Below are 25,122 nucleotides of genomic sequence, written 5' to 3' on the forward strand. Positions count from 1 at the left end.
ACTCTGCACAGAAAGGCCACCGTTAGAACATTGATTAAAACATATGGAACATAATATTAAAATTATAGTTTGACTGTGGATGAGAACAAAGTTGACCTGGAAGCTTGAGGCTCCAGTTCAGTATCTTAGCTGTTCCTAAGATTGATCTCTTCTGGATGGAGATGTCTGATGGTTTTCCAGGTATCTGTTGGAACCACTTTTCCAGTGTGAGGGGAAATAGCCCCTAGTGCTCAGATGTCTGCTGGTACTACTGTTGCCTTCACCTTCCAGGTTTTCTCTAGCTCTTCCTTGAGTCCTTGGTATGTGTCCAGTTTCTCGGGTTCCTTTTTCCTGATATTTCCATAGTTGGGGATGGCAATATCCATCACCACGGCTTTTCTTTGCTGCTTATCCATGATTACAATGTCCAGCTGGTTGGCCACCACCATTTTGTTGGATTGTATCTGGAACTCCCACAGGATCTTAGCCCTTTCATTCTCCACCATCTTGGAGGTGTTTCCCATTGTGATCTAGGAGTCTCCAGCCCACACTCTGCACAGATGTTTCTGTATACTACGCCGGCTATGTAGTTATGGCATTCCATGTATTCTTTTACTGCCAGTATCTGGCACCCTGCGGTCCTGCCTGGTGCAAATTTACTATCCTCATCCATGTATACGCTAGAAATCTGGAAAAGCTTTTAAATAGGCCCCACTGTAGTGAACTCTATGCATTGAACTGTTAACTATTAATTCAATTTAAATAAGGAAATGTTCATCATTTAGCTCTATTAAATTAAATTAGACTAGAAATGACTATGACTATTTCTTGTCAATGGCAGCATTTGAAAATGAGCAGAATTAATTTACTTAAACCTTCCAAAAATATTCAACCCACATTATTAAATAGAAAAAAAAAAACAGCCCTGGAATTAAACTGGGTTCATCCAATTATTTATTTGAGTGTATCTAAAAAGTTCTGTTTGTACAGCACCTTAAACAGAACCTGAACCAAGATTTTATATGTTCTGAGAGGTTTAGGATGTGGGACCGGTTACTGGTTCTGGTAAGATCATGTGGTGTAAAAGCCCTAAATCAGAGACAATCATACAAACACCTTCCACAGAATTTCTCTTAGTCATGAATAAAAACTCATTTTAAACTCTCAGTTTGATGAATGCTGACCTGAGAGTTTCCAGTTTGCAGTCTGGACTCTTCAGTCCACCACACAGCTTCTTCACTCCTGAGTCCTGCAGGTCGTTGTTACTCAGGTCCAGTTCTGTCAGACTGGAGGACTGGGAGCTGAGGACTGAGGACAGAGGTCCACAGCTTCTCTCTGAGAGACCACATGCACTCAGCCTGGAGATAAAGTTACAGAGAAAAACACGAATAATATATGTGACAAAATAATCAGCCCTCATGGTGGAATCAGACTGCAGGACCACCTGTAGAGAAAATCAGGTTTCTAACCTTGTTATCGTGTCCATGTGGTGGATTTTAATATTCAAAGACATCATGAGTGAACAATCATCAGGGTGATGGTGGGGCTGACTTCAGATCAGATCAGTGAGGAATAGAGTTTAGCATTTATCAGCACATCATGAGCTTTGTGATGTTGGAACTGTGTCACATCATCAATGAGTCTGTTTACATGCACACCAACAATCTGATCATGATCAGAGGTTCTGAACCTGGGGTCCAAGACCCCCCATGTGGGTCTCTCAAAGAGCACAGTGGGATCCCGAGGCCCCAAACATTCAGAGCCATTGTGATAATTGTCCACACATTGACCCTATTTTAAGAAAAAATAGCTGAATGCCATATGTTGTCAATTTAACTTTGGCTTTATGGAAGGACAGGACTCAACTAGAATACACGATTTACGGTGAGAATCTCATTTTTAAAAGCATAAAAACCAAGCATGGTGGGGCAAGAAGTCCATGACTTTTCAACATTGGCATGAAGCGGGTCCCCAATAAAAATAGGTTGGGAAGCACTGATGTAGACAGCATAATCTGAAATCATTTATCAGATAATCTGGTTATAAGAAATCACATTAACACACCTCCATTCATCCCTAATACTCTGATATCTTAGTGCATGTAGACACACACATATCTGATTTCTTTGTTTTTTACATCTTTGCATGTGCAACAAACTGTGTTTTATTAAAAGATGGAAGTCATGCAGTCACAACATGAGAGAAACACAAAAGAAAAATATGATGACATGCAGCAGTATGAAGCCAGAGTAGAAACAAAGTAAAGCATTCATGTAGTTTGTTTAGCAGGATTATTAGCTTTCACATTAGCATAATGCTAAGACTGTAGGTGCTGCCATGTTCAACAAAGACCAGATGTTCTAAAATATCTGGAAGTTTGAGTATTACATCATCAAGTACGTATGTAATCGGTTAGAAATCCAATAAAGGACAGGAAAATGTAGACCAGGGTTTTTCATAATATCACATATCAGAAGTGCATATAGATGTGTGAGATCTGATTATTACAACAGTCTGATTTCTCCCAGTTACTGAATTTTGATGGTCATGTATCTTGAAGCTGTTCTTGTCCACTGAAATGCTGAAAACCACAAACTGCAATCACTTCAATGTCCAGATTATCAGATGTAAATTCGAGAGATCTTGGAAGATCTAATTCAGAAGTCCTGCAGCTTTTTAAAATGTTCAAATCTCTATTTCATTATTTAGTAAAGGAACCCAACTTTGTGAAACCCAATCAGATCTCACAGTAGATAAAAATAAGTAACACCAGTTCAAAATGTTTAAATGTCTGCCGGAACAAACTTTAGAGTAATCAGTCTTCTTTTTAATCACTCAGGAAGATGAAGATCAGTGAAAATCAAACAACACAGTCTCTCTTTAAGAGAGTTGGAAAGAGACTCGCTCAACGTCTACAAACCCATATCTTTCTGACTTGTTCATATTTCTACGAGGCTGAGCTTTCACCTGTATTTATCACTGATCTCAGAACCAAACCTGCTCTGCAGTAAACTAGAGCAGCAAAAGTAAGACAAGTAGTTCTCTGTCACATTCTGTCCTATAAAACAGCAGCAGTATATTTCTCCACATCCTGCTATATATGTACTTACAGAGCTTTGCTGGAGGCTTTGACCACTGGCAGCAGCCTCAGAAGAACCTCCTCTGAAGGAGAGTATTTCTGCAGGTCAAACACCTCCAGATCTTCTTCTGATGACAGTAAGATGAAGGCCAGAGCTGACCACTGAGCAGGAGACAGTTTATCTGTGGAGAGACATCCTGATCTCAGGAACTGATGGATCTCCTTCTCTAGAGAACGATCATTCAGTTCATTCAGACAGTGGAACAGATTGATGCTTCTCTCTGCAGAAACATTCTCACTGATCTTCTTCTTGATGTACTGGACTGTTTCCTGATTGGTCTGTGAGCTACTTCCTGTCTGTGTCATCAAGCCTCGTAGGAGACTCTGATTGGTCTGCAGTGAAAGACCCAGGAGGAAGCGGAGGAACAAGTCCAGGTGTCCATTTGGACTCTGTAAGGCCTCGTCCACAGCTCTCTGATGGAGATGTTTTAAATAATTTTTTTCTTTGATTAATTTAAACCTTTTCTGTTTCATCAGGTTGATTCCAGACTTGATGAAGGTCAGACGGACATGAAGAGCAGCCAGAAACTCCTGAACACTCAGATGGACGAAGCTGAACACCTTCTCCTGGTACAGTCCTCTCTCCTCTTTAAAGATCTGTGTGAACACTCCTGAGTAAACTGAGGCTGCTGTGATATCGATGCCACACTCTGTCAGGTCTGATTCATAGAAGATCAGGTTTCCTTTCTGCAGCTGATCAAAAGCCAGTTTTCCCAGAGACTCAATCATCTTCCTGCTCTCTGGACTCCAGTGTGGATCTGTCTCAGCTCCTCCATCATACTTGACCTTCTTGACTTTGGTCTGGACCACCAGGAAGTGGATGTACATCTCAGTCAGGGTCTTGGGCAGCTCTCCTCCCTCTCTGGTTTCCAGCACATCCTCCAGAACTGTAGCAGTGATCCAGCAGAAGACTGGGATGTGGCACATGATGTGGAGGCTTCGTGATGTCTTCATGTGGGAGATGATCCTGCTGGCCTGCTCCTCATCTCTGAACCTCTTCCTGAAGTACTCCTCCTTCTGTGGGTCAGTGAACCCTCTGACCTCTGTCACCATGCCAACACAGTCAGGAGGGATCTGATTGGCTGCTGCAGGTCGTGTGGTTATCCAGAGGCGAGCAGAGGGAAGCAGTTTCCCCCTGATGAGGTTAGTCAGCAGCACATCCACTGAGGTGGACTCTGTAACATCAGTCAGGGTCTCATTGTTGTGGAAGTCCAGAGGAAGTCGACTCTCATCCAGACCGTCCAAGATGAAGACAACCTGGAACTCTTCAAAGCTGCAGATTCCTGCTTCTTTGGTTTCAGTAAAGAAGTGATGAACAAGTTCCACCAAGCTGAACTTTTTCTCTTTCAGCACATTCAGCTCTCTGAAAGTCAGTGGAAATGTCAACTGGATGTCCTGGTGGGCTTTGTCTTCAGCCCAGTCCAGAGTGAACTTCTGTGTTAAGACAGTTTTCCCAATGCCAGCCACTCCCTTTGTCATCACTGTTCTGATTGGTTCATCTCTTCCAGGTGGGAGTTTAAAGATGTCTTCTTGTCTGATGGTTGTTTCTGGTCTGTGTGGTTTCCTGGATGCTGTTTCAATCTGTCTGACCTCATGTTCATCATTGACCTCTGCAGTCCCTCCCTCTGTGATGTAGAGCTCTGTGTAGATCTGGTTCAGAAGGGTTGGGTTTCCTGCTTTAGCAATCCCCTCAAACACACACTGGAACTTCTTCTTCAGACCACATTTTAGTTTACGTTGACAAGCTGCAGCCAGAAGTTCTGAAAAAAAGAAGAAATAAGACGAGTCAGTAAAGATTTGAAGCCTCTGAGGAATGAGGATGTGAATATGTGATGTTCATGTGTTGAGACATCAGTAAATGTGTCATTTATCCAGCAGCTTCAATCTTCAGAGAAATCCTCTTACTGCTCTGCAGACGCTCAGCCAGCTCCTCCTGCTTCATCCTCCTCAGGAAGTCCACTGTGATCTTCACTAACGCCTCTCTGCTGCTCTTCCTCTGCTCCTCATCCTCACCCTCCAACACTGAGCATTCTGGGCAATCTGGACTCAGAAGCTTCTGGAACTTCTTCAGCTCCTTCTTCATGAAAGTGATCATGTTGTCCTCCAGCAGCTGGAAGAGAAACGATATGAAGGACACAATCAGACTGAAATCATGGAGCCAAACATCAGATCCATGTTGGACACACTGACAATCCACTGGTCTACAAAGGTCAGCATGGAGATGATGTGGACAGAAGAGATGGAAAAGTAGTTGTTGTACATGTACAGACCATAAATATGGAGTCCAGCTGTGTTTGATGCTGCTGGGCAGACTGACCACTGGGAAGCTCTGAGCTCTGCTGGTCCACTCTGTGGAGGAATCAGGAAGAATCACATCACATTCTGTCACATGGAGAAGCTGCTTTCAGCTTTTAGGAAGCTCTCACCAACACCTTCATGAAGCTCTGTGCTGAGGTGCCCTGGAGCAAGGCAGCCACAGCCAGTGTGTGCTTGGATGAGACTGACTGATGTCAGATGGAGAACCATGAGAGGAACTGTTAGAGTTTTAAAACCAGAAATAGTTTTGATTGTTTGTGAGTCAAAGGGAGTTTTAGGGAATATTCTTTCCATGTGGAACATGCAGGAATTCTGTTTACTGGAAGGTTTGAAAGTTTTCTAATATAAAATAAAAACTTAAATCTGCCTCTGAGTGTTCAAGTAAACCAACTCAACATCAAATTTAAACTATTATTTTCTCCATGTTCACAGAGCAGCTTTACTATGTTTAGGAAATGGAAACAAAGGTTTTATTGGAAGCAGCAACACATTCAACTAAAGTTGTTACAGAGACAAAGTCAGCCAGAAAAAGAAGCTCTACATGGAGCAGCATGTTATTTCCTAACAGTGTCAGGACTGGATATCATATGTAACACACAGCATGAACAGTAAGGAGGAGCTCGTTCACACTGGAAACATGAAGCTTTCTGAGTTCTTAGAGAAATCCAGCTGTCTGAGTTTGGAAAGAACTGGATCAGACTGGTCTGACTGGGTTTAGGATCAAACTGCAGCTGTTTGCTGGTTGAACCATCTGATCCAACTCGTCTTAACATTTGAGCCCATCTGAATGTCCTGATTCTCAGAAACTGTAGAAGCAAAAAGATTCACAACACAAAGTAAAACCTGATTCTGAGAGTTCAGCTTCGACTTTTCCATTTTAATACTGGCAAATACTTACTGTCTGTTAGATCCATGACTTTGATGGAAATTAATTACATGTCCCATCGATCGGTCGCTTTTCATGGACACACAGCTGGGTCCAGGTTCAGGTCCAGATCCATGTTCTAGCTTCTGAATGATCCTGATAGAAAAGCAGAGATGTTATTAATTCTCAGTGTTCAGTCTAAAACCCATCAGAGACCTGCTGAAGTCCAGAACAGATGTTTTCAGAGGGGCTCATGTCTGATGAAGAGGAGCTCAAGTTTGATGAAGAGGAGCTGTCAGAGAGACCAGATGGATGTTGATGACAGACTCAGAAGTTCTTCCAGCCTGATCAGAGATCCACATCCAGCTCAGCCTGCTGATGAAAAGCCTCTGAAAGGCCTCAGTTCAGTCTGGACCCATACTGACACACTCATTCTAATTCTCTGATAAAGTCTTTACTGGTTGGTTGATCAGATGAATTCTGCTCTTTAGGTGACAAACTACACTGGAAACAAGCAACACTGGAACATCTGATGTTTGCAGGTAAACAGTGGAATTGAAAAGAAAGAAAAGAACTTTAACAGGATGATGTGAACAGATCTATGTGGAGAGAATGAATCATTGGAAAGTGATTGAGCTCATTTTGATGGAAAGTTCTGCTGAACTAAAATAAATAGAAAACACAGATTTCTGACTTTGGACGTGAACTTTAATGCTGTTCAATGAAGCTGTTTTCACACATGAACTGCAGCCTTGAAATGTTCCAGAAATGTTCTGGATGCAGGTGAGAAGACAAATTCCTGCAACATTCCCTCCTGATTTCTTGCAGAGATTCTGCAGCCAGCTGTCTGATCAGAGATCCAGAAACCAGGTGCTGCAGCTGCTTATTGGAGGTGGAACCATGGAGGAGGAAAGTTAGGACTTCATCTAAGAAGCAGCTCACTCTGTTAGAAGTCATAGATGTTAGAAGCTCCAACAGAGTCAGACTGATGTCCCAGAATGTTCCAGAAAAGCAGCAGCAGCTCATTCAGACACCAACATGTTCTTCTTTCTTCATCCAGCCTGGTTTCATGTCCACATCTTCTCCTGAAAGCTGCAGCAGATCTCAGCTGATGAAGCTGATGTGTCTCCGCTTTGATCGTTGGCTTACGGACCAGGAGGAGACAAAACTGAAAGACTTTGGTGACACAGCTGATCTGAGGAAGCTGCTCAGCTGTTTTCAGGGAAGAGAGCCACCAGATGTGTGGCAGCTTCCACAGCTAATGATCTCTGAACTGACTGGACTTTCTCCAGCTGATGAAGACCTTGGATCTGAACTTTAATCTGCTGCATCACAGACAGCTGCAGCTGCAAAGACTGTGTGAAGAAAGTGTGTCAGCTCCACCTTCCATGTGATCAGTGGACTTCAGAGGAGACGGACTCGTATGTAACATCCAGTATGACCAGTAAGGAGGAGGCTCCCTCACACACTGGAAACACGAAGCTTTGAAACACAGCTGAGTTTGAAAGAACTGAACCAGATGAATTCAGACTGATGTGACTGGATTTAGGATCAAACTGCAGCTGTTTGTGCTTCTAGAGTTATTGGAGGATGCAGGATGTTCAGATGTGATGAATCAGATCAGATGATGCAGCAGCAAAGATTCACAGTAAAACCTGATCCTGAGAGTTCAGCTTCGACTTTTACATTTTAATACTGACAAATACTTACTGTCTGTTAGATCCACGACTTTGATGGAAATGAATTAAACGACCCATCGACCGGTCGCTCTTCATGGAGACACAGCTGGGTTCAGGTTCAGGTCTAACTTCATATCCAGGTCCAGATCCAGGTTTTAGCTTCTGAATTATCCTGATAGAAAAGCAGAAATGTTATTAAATCTCAGAATTCAGCCTAAAACCCATCAGAGATCTGCTGAAGTTCAGAACAGATGTTTTCAGAGGAGCTCATGTCTGATGAAGAGGAGGTCATGTCTGATGAAGAGGAGCTTATGTCTGATGAAGAGGAGATGTCAAAGAGACCAGATGGACGTTGATGACAGACTGAATGATGGAAATGTAAAGCTTTCTGAATTCTTAGAAAAATCCAACTGTCTGAGTTTGAAAGAACTGAACCAGATGAATTCAGACTGATGTGACTGGATTTAGGATCAAACTGCAGCTGTTTGTGCTTCTAGAGTTATTGGAGGATGCAGGATGTTCAGATGTGATGAAGCAGATCAGATGATGCAGCAGCAAAGATTCACAGTAAAACCTGATTCTGAGAGTTCAGCTTCCACTTTTACATTTTAATACTGACAACTACTTACTGTCTGTTAGATCCACGACTTTGATGCAAATCGATTAGACATCCTTTTGATAGGTCGCGGTTCATGGAGACACAACTGGGTTGAGGTCCAGGTGTAGGTCCAGATATGAGTCTAGGCTTAGGTTTAAGTGCGGGTCTTGGTCCAAGTCCAGATCCAGGTCCAGGTCCAGGTCTAACTTTATGTCCAGGTCCAGGCTGGTTCCTGTGAATCCAGATGTTTGGTGATGTGAGTTGTGATCTTTGACATGGAGAAGAGTCATGGACAGTTAGAGATGGACATCTCACCTCTGAGTGGTTTTAGAGGGAGGGACTCCCTCCTCTCTGACCTGATCCATGATGTTGGATTCACATCAGCTCACACACACTTTCTACCTTCACCTGCAGAGGAAACACACATCATTCATCTGAACAGCAACTGAAATCCTGCTTTCCATCAAAAGCAGCAGCAGCTCATTCAGACACCAACATGTTCTTCTTTCTTCATCCAGCCTGATTTCATGTCCATATCTTCTCCTGAAAGCTGCAGCAGATCCCAGCTGATGAAGCTGATGTGTCTCTGCTTTGATCGTTGGCTTACGGACCAGGAGGAGACAAAACTGAAAGACTTTGATGACACAGCTGATCTGAGGAAGCTGCTCAGCTGTTTTCAGGGAAGAGAGCCACCAGATGTGTGGCAGCTTCCACAGCTAATGATCTCTGAACTGACTGGACTTTCTCCAGCTGATGAAGACCTTGGAGCTGAACTTTAATCTGAACATTAACTGAAATCCTCCTTTCCATCATCTGCTGTACAAAGATCAGCTGCTATGTTCTTTCAGATAGAATTTATTAATAGTAGTTAAAATCAGTTCTTGTACTTTTCCAGCTGTGAGGGAATTTACCTCCAGAGATATTTGCAAGTTGTGTTTGTGTGTGAGTGTGTTCTTTAAGTTACTGTAGTATTTGTGGCTCATTGGCTAGCTTTAGTTATTAGTATAGACTGATAAGTATTGGACATTAAGACATTAGAAAGTGGTTAAACAATAACATGAAGAAAGGAACATGTATCAGCTGTCTCACTGCAAGAATAAACTGCTACCAGCAGCTCGGAAGATTCCAGCAATGAGACGACACCTAGACATTTACCCAGCAACCACCTAGCAACCGCTGCAGCAACCTTCCTCTCTCTGTCTCCGGAGGCATCATCTGCTGGATTAAACTCAGTCTGATAATTTTTGTAGAGAATCCTTTCATGCAAAAAGTGATTAAATATGAACTCTTTAACGCTCAAATTTATTTACAGTTATATAAAAACACCATAAATACAGGAAAATATAACACAAAGAAAAGGACTGGAATAAAATAAAATACTATGAAATATCACATGAATTGATAGCAATTCATAAAGGAAAATAATAAATGAATAAAAGCAAATAAAAAAATAAAGGCCAGAAGTGGTTTCTCATAAATTTACAACAACAGGCATCAAGGGGTTAATCTGTAATGATTTTAGTGCAGTTTTTAGTTCACACTACACATCTGGTTTTTACAAGTTTTTGTTCAGTTTGACATTATTAAAAAAGTAATAATGCAACTAAATGAATCTCCTCATGTATCTATCTGATGGGCCAGTTGGTGTTTCTGATACTGATGCAGGTCTAATTAGTTTTTACAATATTTAATTATAATGTGTTTTTCCATAAAGCTGCTAGTGGTGTTTGGTCAAAACTGGCATCTTAATTCTTTATGCTGATGCATTAATCATGATATAAATGAAAAGAAAATAAACTGAAAATATGATTCTTTCCTCATTTTATTGCAGCTTAAAGTTGAAACTAAAAGTTTAGTAGATAAGAGTCCCAACATAATTTATTCTAACAGAATATGAGGGTTACGTGTTGGTATGAAGGTTTTTTCTTTAGTAGAGGTGAAAACGTTTTATGGCATCTATATCTAATCTGCTTCATAAAAGCCACATAATGAATGATTAAACCGGGATTCATCCTCTTATAAACAAGTCAAAGTTCAATGATAGACAGGAGCCACGTATCCATGGCAACCACCAGCTGCTCGGCCTGTTAGCTTCTCCTGGTGCTGGGACTGGTTGCAGCCACTTCAGCTGATTACACATGAATTTAGATTAAAACTACATCCAAACTGCTTCATTATTCACCAGAATGTTGATCATCTTTCAGACATTTTACTGTTTTCTACAATGTGTGAATCATTTCTAGAGATGAAGGTGATGTTTTCCACCTTATTTAGCTGGAAATGCTTCAGATATTTAGTTTACTGTCATGTGTGAACTAGTGTAAAATATTCAGCTTTTTCTAGCTGAAAAAATGAGCTAAAGATGAATTTATTTCTACTGATCCACAGATAAATGGACGTGTTCTGGCAGCTCTAAGTAAAGTAGATGTAAAACATAGTGGAGGTGGAGGCCTTGCTGGCTGCTTGTGAGATGGAAGGAGATTTTTAAGAAGACATGAAACAGAAAAGACTAATGTTTCTGAAATAACATGAAGGTGAACGATGATGAAGGAAATGATGTTGCAACATGAAGCTTGTAAAACTTCTCTGACTCCTGTTACTGGAAACATAAAGAGAGGCTCAAAGTTCAAGTTGTTCTGCAGCAACATTTCTGCCTCATTATCTACTAAAGCAGTTTGATCCAAGGATCCATGTTTCACTGGAAGCAGCAGGAAGCTGATGGCTCCCACTTTAATATTCTGTTCTATTCTATTCTATTCTATTCTACAGTCATTTAACAGACACTTTTATCCAAAGCAACTTACATCTGAGAGTAAAAGCAACACAAGAAAGAATTCAACCAGGATGGGACGTCATAACTGCTGTGAGTCCAGTTGGACCCAGGTGCAAGAGGTGTAGGTGTAGTGCTAGAGGCAGTGTTATTTTTTTCTTCCTGGTTTTCCCTCCCTGCAACAGTCTATTGTTTAATTGCAATATCACAGTTCCATCAGACAATATCTGCTGCAGACCACAACTTTGATTCCAGGATCAATAATCAATAATCTGATCATCATGTAGATTTGTCTTCAAACAGCAGAGATCAAAGTTGGAGACTGAAATCAGAAGTGAAACACGTTCTCCAAAACAGTTCCCAGAAACAAAGAGGGAAAGTTCACACTTACAGTTTGTTCAGAGAAGAAGAAGAAGAAGAATCTCCACTGATACACAGGTGAGCTGCTTCCTGGAATGAGTCACATTTCTACCTGTGATGGAGGGAGGACAGGTAGGAGGAGGACAGGTAGGAGGGGTTACAGGTAGGAGGAGGACAGGTAGGAGGAGGATAGGTAGGAGGAGCACAAGTAGGAGGAGGACAGGTAGGAGGGGCAACATCAGACCTTCCTCCTCCTATAGATAGATAGATAGATAGATAGATAGATAGATAGATAGATAGATAGATAGATAGATAGATAGATAGATAGATAGATAGATAGATAGATAGATACTTTATTGATCCCGAGGGAAATTCAAGCATCCAGTAGCATATACATACATTAAAGGTTAATACTTAAGCATAACTAGACTAATTTAAAATTAAATAAAGGCAACGGTAGATAAAGGAGACAAAATGGTAAAAACTATTGTACACTTATTGTAATGTCTACTCAGCTGGAATGCGCTGTGACGCAAAAACACACTCCGAGTTTGGACCGAACAAGAGTCATTATTATGGTCTATGTACATATATACTGTACAGGTGATCAAGTATGTACATATATTGACAGTGGTAGTCAAACAAGGTGCATGAGTGAAAAAGTGCAGGATGTGCAAAAACTGCTGAAACAGTGTTTAGAAAAACAAATGTGCTTACAAATGAGAAAAAGGCACATGTCCATAAAAACTATTCAGACTATGGTTGTGGTTGTGACCCCTGGGCCCTCAGCGAGATGTTGTATAGCCGGATGGCCCGGGGTACGAAAGAGTTTCTGATGAAGGACTCATTAACAGACCTGCAAAGACCTGGACCAGGACTTCATTTCATCTGAATCTGAAGGGTCAGATTTTTCTCCATCAGTCTTGTTTTCATCTGGAAGCTGACCACACATCAGCTGTCTGTCCACGTCTACCTCACCTGTGTATGAGGGCCGTAGAGGCCAGGATTCATTCTCCTCTTACATATACACACATTTACCCTCTTACACAAATATATTGTCCTCACACACATATATATTCTCCTCTGACACACATACTGTGTATTTAACCCTTTTTGCAAGACTGTCCTCCCCAGAAGAACGCCCACACTGGTCGTTTTAACAGACACCTATAAACGGTCTATTGTTACATTTCAAAGTTAAGCGCCCCCTACTGGTCATGTAAAAAATGACTGTCAGCACGGCAGCAATGGTGCATTCCAGCTGTCTCGTAATTCCAACCACCTCAGAGTAGGTGACATCTTTACCAGGCATTTTACAATAGCTATATTGTATCTCCCCCAAATTTTAACTTTTTATTTTCTACCAGGGGGGGCACAGCATCGATCGCTCACAACTCAATTTTAACAAAGACAATCCTTTTATATAGTTACTCTTCTTTTGAGCATCATGCATTTGTTTTTAGCAACCCGTCCATTTTATGTGTTACAGTTTATCGACCACCAAAGCCTCCATCCTGTTTTATTCAAGAATTTTCTGACTTTTTTAACATTTATACACTCAAGTCATGACAAAATTTTAATAACTGGTGATTTTAATCTACATATTTTTAACAGCTCTGATCCTTATGGAAGAGAGTTTTTAAACCTTTTAGACAGCATGGATTTCAAACAACTCGTCACACAGCCAACTCATAACAGAGGACCGCACCCTGGACTTGGTCATTACGTATGGCCCTGTCCACGGGTGTGTCCTCTGTTGTTGACCTGGCTGTGTCTGACCACTACTGTGTGTTTTTTAACATCACCAGTTTTAGGCAGCGGGAGGCCCCAGTGAGAACTGTGAGGAAGCGATATATTACTTCTGAAGTGGCTGCAATTTTATTAACATTTTACATCATACCTCTGCTCAGTTTTTTACCTGCATCCAGTGATCTTATTGTTGATCATTTTAACTGCAAACTTAAATCCGCTATTGATGCTGCTGCTCCACTAAAAAACAAAATCTATAAAAGGTAAACCCAAATCACCATGGATAAATGAGAGCATCAAAGAAATAAAAAGGAAATGCAGGAGAGCCGAACGAAAATGGAGAAAAACTAAATTAAACATCCACTTTGAGATTTTTCATGAACAACAGTACATCTATAATAATGCAGTAAAACAAGCAAGAACCCTCCATTTTTCAGACCTTATTGCACAAAATAAAAATAACCCCAGTTTCCTTTTTAGAACAATAGATAATTTAATAAACACAGATTTTAATAAGTCCTCCATGCCAGCATCAGAGGCTGCATGTGAGGACTTTTCAGACCACTTCAGAGGTAAAATCAGTGCTATCAGATTGAATCTTTTATCTCAACAATATGTTGATTTTAACATATCTGAAGCATTTTTACCAGAGGAAACACTGGAGAGTTTTGTCCTGGTTGATGCAAAGATGCTTGGTCGGGTTTTCTCCCAGCTAAATCCAACTACCTGCCTTTTAGACCCAATTCCCACATCTCTTTTAAAAAGGTTTTATGGTTTCTTTGAGCCTGAGCTTTTAAACATAGTAAATTACTCTCTTCAGACGGGTGTCTTCCCATCTGCCTATAAAACAGCGGTGGTGAGGCCCCTTCTGAAGAAGAGTAATTTAGACCCCAACATTCTTGATAACTACAGACCTGTATCCAACTTACCGTTTTTAAGTAAAATGATTGAAAAAGTTGTTTTTAGCCAATTAAATGAGTTTTTAAATGAACAAAGTATTTCAGAAAGATATCAATCTGGTTTTAGGATGAACCACAGTACTGAGACGGCCCTCTTAAAGATTGTTAATGACCTTAGGTGTAACTTAGATGCACAGAAACTTTCTGTTCTGGTGCTGCTGGATCTTAGTGCCGCCTTCGACACAGTGGATCACCAGATTTTAATACACAGACTCAGAAGTATGGTGGGCCTCTCAGGCACTGTTCTTAAATGGTTTTACTCCTATCTCACGGATCGTAAATTTTTCGTAAGTATGGATACATGCTCCTCAGGAATCCATGAAATGCAGTGTGGGGTTCCCCAAGGATCAATTTTAGGCCCAATACTTTTTAACCTGTACATGTTGCCACTTGGGGACGTGATCAGGAGACAGGGTGTTGCTTTTCACAGCTATGCTGATGATACGCAGCTTTACATCGCTGTGTCTCCTGATGACCTAGAACCAGTTAACACCCTTTAAACTGTATTTTAGATATCAAGTCATGGATGGCAGAGAACTTCTTACAGCTCAACCAGGACAAGACTGAGGTTTAATTATCGGTCCTGAAGACAAGAGAGGGAGCATCTCATGCAAAACTACAAGACTTTAAACTTCTCAGTGTGTGAGAAATCTGGGTGTTCTTTTTGACTCTGAGCTGAACTTTACTCCACACATTAGAAATGTCACAAAGACAGGCTTTTATCATCTTAAAAACATCGCCAGAGTCCGCCCGTTCTCTCTCTTGCCAGCACGGAGGTGCTGATGCATGCTTTTATTTTTAGTAATTAGATTACTGTAATGCCCTGCTCTCTGGTCTTCCCAAAATGAGTACTTCTAGCTTGCAGTTACTCCAGAACTCAGCGGCACGAGTTTCTGACGAGGACCAGGGGGCGGGAACACAATTACACCAGTTTTAAAATCGCTGCATTGGCTCCCCGTGCGTTTCAGGATTGATTTTAAAGTTCTCTTACTTGTTTATAAATGTCTTAATGGTCTTGGGCCTTCTTATTTATCTGACCTGGTTTTAGACTATAAAACCCTCGCGGACCCTGAGGTCCTCTGGTACCGGCCTTTGGTCATTCCTAAGGCGAGGACCTAAACACATGGCGAGGCCACGTTCCAATATTGTGGCCCTCGCCTGTGGAACGGCCTGCCAGAGGGCCTCAGGTCTGCAGAGACTGTAGATGCTTTTAAAAGAGGCTCAAGACACATCTTTTTAGTTTAGCTTTTACTTGAACTTCTTAATCATTTAGTTATTTGACTAACAATATTATTAGTTTATTTATTCAGTTATTTTAATTAATCTATTTATCTATTTTGTCTATTTTTATCACTCATTTGTATCTTGGTCTTAAATTGACTTTTTAATATATATTAATTTTCTTTTATTGTTCTTATTACGTTGATTTATTTATGCTCTTTTAAGTATCTTATACTGTGTTTTATTTTCAGCTTTTATCCTCTAGCTCCGGTGTTCCCTCATGGGGATCCTCCACATCGTGGGCTGTCTCTCCGGCCTGCAGGGTTGTCGCTGCGGGGGTCGACCTGGACGGGATGGCTGACGGGCCCTGCATTGCAGTCCTGTGGCTGTGGTGGGGGCCCCCGCCTGCCCCGATCCTGGCGGCTCCTGTGGCGATGGCCTCTGTGGTTGCTGGTGGGGCGCTCATGGTGTGGATGGGTCCCCAAGGTATTGCTTCCTCACAGTGGTGTCAAGCCAATCGTCTTTTATCTTGTCTTTTAGATCTCTCTCTCAAACTTTGTTCTTAAACCGTTTCAGTTAAAGAGACAGGAACTAGAAGGAATAGTTTTAATTCTATGAAAGAAGAGTGGCATCATCTGTTTGTGTTGTGTGTTTGCGCTCTTGGGTGTGTGTGTGTGTGTGTGTGTGTGTGTGTGTGTGTGTGTGTGTGTGTGTGTGCGTGTGTGAATGTGTGTGATTCAAAATGTAAAGTAGATAGCATTTGTGTTATTCTACTCTTACATTTTTTAATATATGTTTTTACATTGTAAAGCACTTTGTATTGCATGATAATGTATGAAAAGGGCTACACAAATAAAGTTTGAATTTGAATTTGACTTTGAATATCCAAAGTAGCCAATTCTGAGTATGTACAAGTATGTCACAGCTAGAAAATCACAAATAAATTTAAATAAAAATTTAAACAAATAAATAAATAAATATTGTGTACCCCGAGAACTCAAGCAAATTTGGGTGATAATGATTAATTAACCACTCATATTTAACCTCAATATTTCACAAACAATTCCATCTTAACAACAAATTTATCAACAATATTATCAACAACTCTGTGATATTTACACTACAAACTTATTAAAAACAAAACATAGCCTATTAGAAAGAAATCTAATAAAGACAACAATGGACTACAGGCGGAACCAGGCCTCCTGTCTCTGAATCTGGAATGTCGGCATCTTCTAAAACCTATCAGTTAAAGGTCGCTTCGTCATTTCCGGCCAAAATACCTTCGGGTAACGCATTCCGAGGACGCAAAATAACGGTGCCCTCGTTTGACCCGGAAAAGGTTTGACGTAATTTCATTGCTGAACTTCGTGATACAGGTAAGACTAGCATGTTTGTGCATTTAGCTTTATTTGTCTATGTTATTATTATTGTGATGACTTCAAAAACCACCAAAAAAAAAGTCACCGAGAGGCTGAAGTTGGGCCTTTCCTCTTTGTCCGACGCGCACATTAAAAATCCGCTGAGATCCAAAATTATACGTTTTATAACTTTATTGAAAAAGAATAAATTTAACTTAATACAACGTATACTAACTTAATCCAAAACAAAGAAATAAATCACAGCGATTAACTAAGGTGGCGGTCAACAAAGAATACGGCGACCCACACACCCTCTCTCTACCAGACCAAACACACACACATCACAGGTGTCTTAATTAAACTAGAGAACCACCGCACATAACCATGTGACCAACCCAAACCATAATCACTGTAATAAACTAATACAAAACAATCCAATAAACAGAAAATACAACATTTAACATTCTTAATATTTATGGCTCCCACAATTATTACTGTTGCTGTTGTTGTTATTGAAGAGGTTGCATTTCGGGCGTCCACAAGTTAGTTAATTGTAAGGTTTTAACTTTTGCCAGGATCATTTGTGAATGCTGGCCTAAGGCATGCAACTTTAACAGGTGCTTTGCTAGCTTACAAGTATGAAGCTAAAAAAATAAAAATGAAAAAACTAAATAATCTAACTGCGAAATATGTCCGCACAATAAATAATACCTCAACCAGACACGAGTGTCACCTGTTTGCACTTTGAATGGTGACCACTAGTGTAAACAGATACCTGAAAGCACATTTTAGTAATTCTTTTCAGTGCTAACAAAAAAGTTTAGAAAAGGGTTAAAATATTACTTACAGTATGATTAAATATGTTTTTTTCCCTTATACCATCAAAATTCATTTGATGCATCAATACTCCTTAAATTCAGCTTTAATATTTTGTACCCATCACCCCTCAATGAAAACTGACCAAAAATAAATAAATAAAATAAATTCTGCAAGCTTTGTGCACCATTGGCAAGATTTACCAATCAAAACAGAAAGTTTCCTTTTATTGCTAATTTCAAATTGTACCTAGATGAAGTACACAACTTTCTTTATGGTTGAAAGATAAAAGTAAAAGACACAGTTTCAAAACTAATTTAAGGTCATCTGTTTTTTCTTTTTTATTTCGAGCACTTTAATTTCAATTTATAATTACTCAAGACTCATTGTCTTGAGATGGCTGAGTCCTTTAAACAGTGGTTGGAGGCAGGGAAAGACCTGGCAGACGAGTTGTCATCAAAAGTAGTAAGTTTTCATTTATTCTATTATTTTTTTATGTATATCATTCTCTTGTTTCATTTAACTGAACTTCTGTGCAAACCTGAAAAGAAAGTATGTACCAAGCAAAGGTAAATTAATGATCTTTGTTTTGTTTTTTTTGTTTCTGTTGTTGTTTTTTAGCCCCCAACGAAAAAAAAGCGCAAGACAGCAGGGGGCTCAAATGTTACCTGGAGGAAGCGGGAACAAGATGGGACGATTATACGTATGAGAAAAACTCAATCTGGTAAGACATGTCTGATATAGTCTTATGATGTCCAGTCACAGTTATTTCTCTTAATCCAGAACAGACTGATCATGATCCTCCAGAGCACCCAAATCTTGGTATGCATATTAAACTCTGATAGTTTAAATAAGCTTGTATCTTTAGAATTACCATTAAACTATGAATATCAATCTTGCTGCCTACTGTTATGATGCATACTCAGTGACAAAGCCATCTAAGAGATCATTTTTCTTTGTTCAAATACATTGCTATCTCTGTATTTTACATTATCATATTTCTTTAAATATTTTACTTTAGAGCAACATCTTCAGGAACTCAGGGATCTTGTGGACTCTGTCATGGTCCCTGCATCAGTCCAAGTGGAGGAGACACCTGCCATGTCTACATGGACTAAAAGACAGTCCACTTTTGAAAAAAAGTTCCAAACTGCAGTGCCAGAGCTGTTGGATAGCAAATTTGCCACTGAGACAGTAATAGAGCATTGCTGTCATTTATGCAAAACAGCTGGGGCAGTGATCCGGTGCCTGGGCTGCGTTGCTTCAGGAACTCAGTGTCTCTGTCCAGCATGCGATTCAGCAGTCCACCAGAAACATGTTGTCACTTTCTGTGACTGTTTTTAACCCATAAGAAGATTAAGTTTTAGGTCAAGCCTAACAGTGAATTATTATTATGATGATATATTATGTTAGCAGAATCTAATTATAGCGCAGTGTTCAACGTGATGAAAAAACACAGTACTTCGTCACACGCATGAGTTAGAGTGGGAGCCCGCACCTGTGGGCACACCCTGTTTTATTGATTGTTGCACGTGTGGAGGATTCCCTCATTAGCCGTGTCAGAAACCAAATACAGGGGTATCATTCATGATGTCAAAACAAACAAAATGAGAACATATTTCTTAACATGTCTTAACATATTATAATGAAGATCTTATTTAATTCTGATACTGACTGACTGAAAGTGTAATTTTTTTCCGGGCCATACAGCCTCTATCTGCCTGCTGTGTGCTGTCCCCTTTGTTCCTCCAAATGGACCCCAGGGATGAGTGATTTTCTTGGCCTCAAATATTGGCCAGAAACCCCAAGCTTCCAGTTGCTGTTCAAATCTGGTGTGTTCACATCATTTCAGCAGATGAAGTTAGACAGCCCAGCTTTATCACAGCAAGCGTTGATCAGAATGCTTGAACATCGAGCCCTTAGTACAGGACGGGTAGGTGCTCTGACATTCAGATGTTTTTAATTCCAAACGTCCACGTCTTAAACTGACCAAAATGCTACTATTCTTGTTTCCAGAGAGGCAGCATCTGCAGTGACACATTCCACAGAGTCTTTCGAGAATTTATCTTCTGCAATTACAAAAAAGAAGATCTGTGCCTGGTGGAGCCATTCAAGTGTCCAGCTTGTACTCCAGATATGCTGGCTATATCTGTGGATGGCAATAGAAAACATTATCGTTTCATAAAGTCCAAAGGGTCAGTCCAATAGTTTTTTTTTTAAGTTTAATATTTGATATATTAGCTATACTGAAACTTACCATGAACAAACAACTGTAATTGTTCTGGGAATCTCAAAAATGTGTCGTCAATTTGAAAATGTTGAATGAAGATTAGTTCATTAGTTCAGATTGACGAGGTGAAAACCAAATCATCCCACTCCTCATCCTTCAACGCTTACATTCATGTTTCAGATATTGTAGCTGTAGGTGAGATGGCTAAAGTGTTAATAATGCACATCAAGCATATATTGTCATTTATTTCACTATATTCTTTTCCTTTGATTGGTTACAGTGGTCATACTGGTGACATCCCTGGTCCTAGTATATCTTACAACAATACTAATACCTGTGGTAACACTTTACTTGAATGGGTGTGCATAAGACTGACATAACGCTGTCATAATCATGACATGACACCTTTCATGGACATGAATGAATGCTTATGACAGTTGTCATTAAGGGTCAATCGGTAAATTATGACACTTTTGATGCAGAGTTGACATTGTTTAAGATGTCTTTGTTATGACAACTTGACATTAACCAAGACTACATAACCTGTCATGAATATGACAAAGCAGACCTAGTTGTCAAGCTTAAAAAATATTTAGTTTTGTAACTTAACATGACACTAAACTATCATATATGGTTTGTTTTGACATTAGCTGTTATGACACAATTATAAACTGTCGTCACAGCTGATGTCAAAACAAAACATATATGATAGTTTCATAAATGTCTTTATTAAGATATTAAGCGTAACATTGCCAAATGAGTTTACTGTATATTCCCTCCAACAGCTATATAACCAAAACTATTCATGACTGTCAAATCAGTTTATAACAGTGTCATGACTGTTTTCTTTTAATTCAAGTAAAGTGGAGCAATCTAAAGTTTTCATTAAGATGCCATTAAGTATAACGTGACTGTCAAATCAGTTTATAACAGTGTCATGACTGTTTTCTTTTAATTCAAGTAAAGTGGAGCAATCTGACAGTATCATTAATACGCCATTAAGCATAATTACAAGGTCAAATTAGTTTATAACTGTTTCATGGCTATTTCTCTGTGAAGTGGAACACTCTTTATGTTTTATGAAGATGTCATTGATAGTTAGTGTCGAATCAGTTGAATTCAAGTAGACCAATTTGAACTTTTCATTAAGATTTCATTGAGCATAACTACATTAAAATCAGTTTATAACAGTTTAATGTCCATTTTCTTTGAATTCAAGTAAAGTGGAAAATTCTTTATCTTTCATAAAGATGCCATTAAGCATAATTACACTGTCAAATCAGTTATAACCATTTTATGACTATTTTCTCTTAATTCAAGTTAAGTGGAACACTCTTAGTTTCATGAAGATGTCATTAAGCATAGTTACAGTCAAATCAGTTTATAACAGTTTTATGACAGTTTTCTGTGAAGTAAAGTGGAACAATTTTAAGTTTTCATAAAAAGGTCATTAAGCATACTTGTAGTCAAATAATTTAAATGCCTTACAACATAGGCATATGACATAAAAGAAACACAAAGGAAAAGTTAACATTTGACAAAAGAAAATGTATTACTTCTTCAAGCAGGGGTTTCCAGAGCAGTTCATTTTATCTAAATTAACATACATTTCAGAGTTCATACAACTCAAACAAGGATCTTGTCAGGAGAGAACATGAATATAAGTGCCATGAGGCAATGTCTGAGTCAGTCCAATATTGATGCCATCAGACAGTGCATAGTTAGATTTGATGTTCACTTGACTTGTTTTTTTACATCATGGAAAAGCCTGCCCAAGACGCCATTGTAATGACGTACACCTAACCAGTGGTGCCACTCTATCATCTTGAGATGAAGCTTCAGTGACTCAAGAGTACGGTTACCTCTATGGCGCCATACTTCCAGCTTGTAGTTCTGCCATGCACGCTTAATATGTTGAGTATGAGCACCATTCTCATGATCAACAAAGTTTTTTTTATGGCAGACAGAATATTGATCATATCCATATTTAGCAAGCTGCCCCTTATAGGCACGCCATTCATCAGTGAGGATCGATGTTCTGGGTCTGATATGATGTCTTATTTTGCCAATGAGGGTTTTCCTTGTGCGATCCCTGACAAGTCTCAGGATAGGTCTTCTTGATTTCCCTTCAACCTCCAGCATCCCAAACACCCACTGCCGCTCACGACGCCAAGTGTTGCCACATCGACCACGATGGTACTGAAAGTAAATAAGAAAAGACAAACACTTTAAGGTTTAGGTTGTATTCAATTTTTTTCTGTGTTATTCTCACATGCACTGCTGCATCAATTGTTATCCTGTATTTAAAAAAGACATAAGAGGATGTGCTGCACAATCATCATGTAAGCCTATTGAGTAAGTAATACTGACTTCCTGATTCTTCATACTGATTCATGCTGCTTGAAAATAAAGCACTGCCAAATAACTGCACTAATATTAAAGTTAACCATCTTTATTGCACTACTGCACCTTGCCATAAAAATCCTGATCTAAATATACTACACATGCATACAAATATAAAATGTACCTTTCGCTTGTGGGCAAATTTGCTCTCGTCGATGACAACAAATCGATGACGACCACCGATCCTCATTCCTCTTTTCCTCAGCCGCTTGACGGCAGCAATGCAAACCTTCAAATGTAGAAATATAACAGTTGAGCAATTTCAAAGATGCATAGACAATTAGTCACTGCACTTGAAAAAGGGCAAATGGTCACAAATTGTTGAGCCATTTTTCTAAAGAAAATTAATTTACCATAATAGAAAAGGAGACAAATATTCTCACTGTGACCTAATAAAAGTTTTACGTGTATTTCATTTAATACTTCTTCCGAATTCTGCTGTAATGTTTATTTTATATTTTATGCAAAGCACATGGAATGTGCTAAATAAACTTCACTAGTGAATTGGGTTTATTTAATTATTTTCATAATTAAATCAATATGTAAACAAGCAAATTTCAAATTAGTGTATTTATTTTGTCTTTTACAAAATTGATTACAGTAATCATAGTTAGAAACTAGCATGTAATATGACAACCTTTCTGAGTACTTTTGCCATCCTTGTTAATGTCCTGGAACTTGCTGCTATCCCGTCAGTGATCATGGCAAGTTGTTTCAACTGCAAACCTTGTGCAAACCTGAAGAAAAAATAAAATAATTAAGGAACCTGAATAGCATGGTCACCATGATAACATTTTCATTGATTTACTGTACTACTACTACATTCAGCTGTGCTTTTATTCAAAGCAACTTACATCTGAGAACAACAAAGGCAAGAAATCAAATAGTGCGGTCCAGACTGCTGCAATTCCAGTTGGACACAGATGCTATCATGGTAGTGCAAGAGGATTTTTGTTTATTTTTATTTTTTGGGCTGACCTGAAACTAATATTAAAACCAACAATACAAATCTGTACACAGTCCATACTCTATTGCAAGTGTTCTTAAACCTGACAAGTACATCAGCACGCCCACAGTGTCCTCAATAAAGTAATTATTACTTTTCTTACATTGTCAACAAAAATCTAATTTGTGGAAGACCTGTTACATTGGAATGCATTTTTAATTCACAGATTTACCTGATGTAGTGACTGGTGAATGCAGGTGTTATTTCATACATTTATAGCTCAAGTGCGAAATGAGGAAGCTAATGGAGCAAAATTTCAATAAAGGGATACTACATCAACAATGAATCTATAAATCATACTGTTGAATGTGTTTTTTTTAGAAAGGAAAACTTTATTTCATTCTTAGTAATACTGTACCTGTGCATGAACTCAAGCCATTTTATCAAGGGGATGTGAGACTTCGTGAATATCGAGCCATTGCGTACAGACTGTGGAGAACTTCTATGATGCTTACAAACCCTGTGGGAAAAGAAGGCAAATGCTAAGAAGTAAGCTACCTCATTTAAAAGATATTTTAAAAAGTATGTTACAGGCAAGCTAGAGCATAACTAGTGATTTCCAACTTTTAATGTGACAGTAGACTAATGCTAATTTCAGACTTCTCTTTAACAAGACACAATCAAATTAGAACGTTACTACTTAATGCTATGCTGTCAACTTTCAAGGTTTTCTTAAATAACAAATAATAACTTAATTAGCAAGTTAGTTAGCTTGTGCTTACCACCACAGCCCATCTTTGACATGGCAGGTCACCAGATGCATGCGACGATTGCATTTTACACACTTTACGGTCCTCCTCAGTATCCCACGTTTCTGCATCCATCTAATTATTTTTCTTCTGTTCTTCTTTGTATCTGACAGCCTAATTATTTTCATCAGTTCTCTCACTTGTACCATTGCAAACAATGACCGCTGGCCCCTTTCCGCTCGCGCAGTCGGAGTTCCGCGCCGCTTTGCAAAAGCAGGAAGGTCAGGAAGTACGTCACTTCGATTTTGTGATTGCTTGATTAATAGACAATACATCTCATTACATTGCTACCAACACAAGCCTGGTTTTCGTGGGTTTACTATTCTTTATTATACTTTTTCATAATGTTTTTAATCATCCTCTTTTTTTGTTGTGGTAATTGTAATACCCGTGATGTTTGAATTTGAACTGAATGCGCGCTTTCACGTAACGTCAACGTCCCCCTGGCTAACGAGAGCTATCGATCCACACACAGGAGTGCTGCATCTGGCGTGAAAGCTTCATCGTATAAAGGTAACCGTACCAGGAAAGCAAAGTAGCTAGTACCACCAACGTTTGCCTTAGAGGTAAGCTCTTCAGAACTTTTGAGAGGAGTAGGCTACATAATATTGACGTCAGACCGTTTTATGTTAAACTGGTGTCCAGTAATTAATGCTAGTGGGTATTTCAAGGCAGTCAGCAAGTTTGCAGTAGCCTTTTCCAATATATTAAATTTTTTATCTCTGTAATTATAGACAAATACATTACATTACAAAGTTGCCTCTATGTAACATTTGCTGCCTTTGCATTGTGCATGTGTTCTTTGCCACACACAATTGTTCCCAGATGGAAACTCGTTTGACCAAAAGGGTGTGTGAGGCGATGAAGGCCGAGGAAGCTCAGGAAGAAGTTGTGGACGAGACAAACAAGGACAACCAGACAG

At 39.4% G+C, this 25,122-nt stretch overlaps 1 protein-coding gene and 2 long non-coding RNA genes across 3 annotated transcripts; 2 read left to right on the forward strand and 1 right to left on the reverse strand.

The window, feature by feature from the left end:
- The first annotated feature begins 8,297 nt into the window (after nucleotides 1-8,297).
- LOC121655725 lies at nucleotides 8,298-19,941 on the forward strand. Its single transcript, XR_006013281.1, has 3 exons — nucleotides 8,298-8,309; nucleotides 14,482-14,492; nucleotides 19,829-19,941. It is a non-coding gene; the product is annotated as an uncharacterized LOC121655725 (long non-coding RNA).
- On the forward strand, nucleotides 16,936-18,510 carry LOC121655455. The gene is made up of 3 exons (XR_006013211.1): nucleotides 16,936-17,014; nucleotides 18,164-18,277; nucleotides 18,434-18,510. It is a non-coding gene; the product is annotated as an uncharacterized LOC121655455 (long non-coding RNA).
- Nucleotides 19,942-21,594: 1,653 nt separating the features above from the next.
- LOC121649095 lies at nucleotides 21,595-24,361 on the reverse strand. The gene is made up of 6 exons (XM_041999654.1): nucleotides 24,174-24,361; nucleotides 23,810-23,911; nucleotides 23,083-23,182; nucleotides 22,570-22,674; nucleotides 22,109-22,241; nucleotides 21,595-21,635 (listed from the first exon to the last, which is right to left on the reverse strand). Exons 1-6 carry the CDS (start codon nucleotides 24,347-24,349, stop codon nucleotides 21,595-21,597), a joined length of 657 nt encoding a protein of 218 aa, XP_041855588.1. The 5' UTR covers nucleotides 24,350-24,361.
- Nucleotides 24,362-25,122: the final 761 nt, after the last annotated feature.

The sequence above is a fragment of the Melanotaenia boesemani genome, chromosome 2 (assembly GCF_017639745.1).
Source record: "Melanotaenia boesemani isolate fMelBoe1 chromosome 2, fMelBoe1.pri, whole genome shotgun sequence".
Lineage (NCBI taxonomy): Eukaryota > Metazoa > Chordata > Actinopteri > Atheriniformes > Melanotaeniidae > Melanotaenia > Melanotaenia boesemani.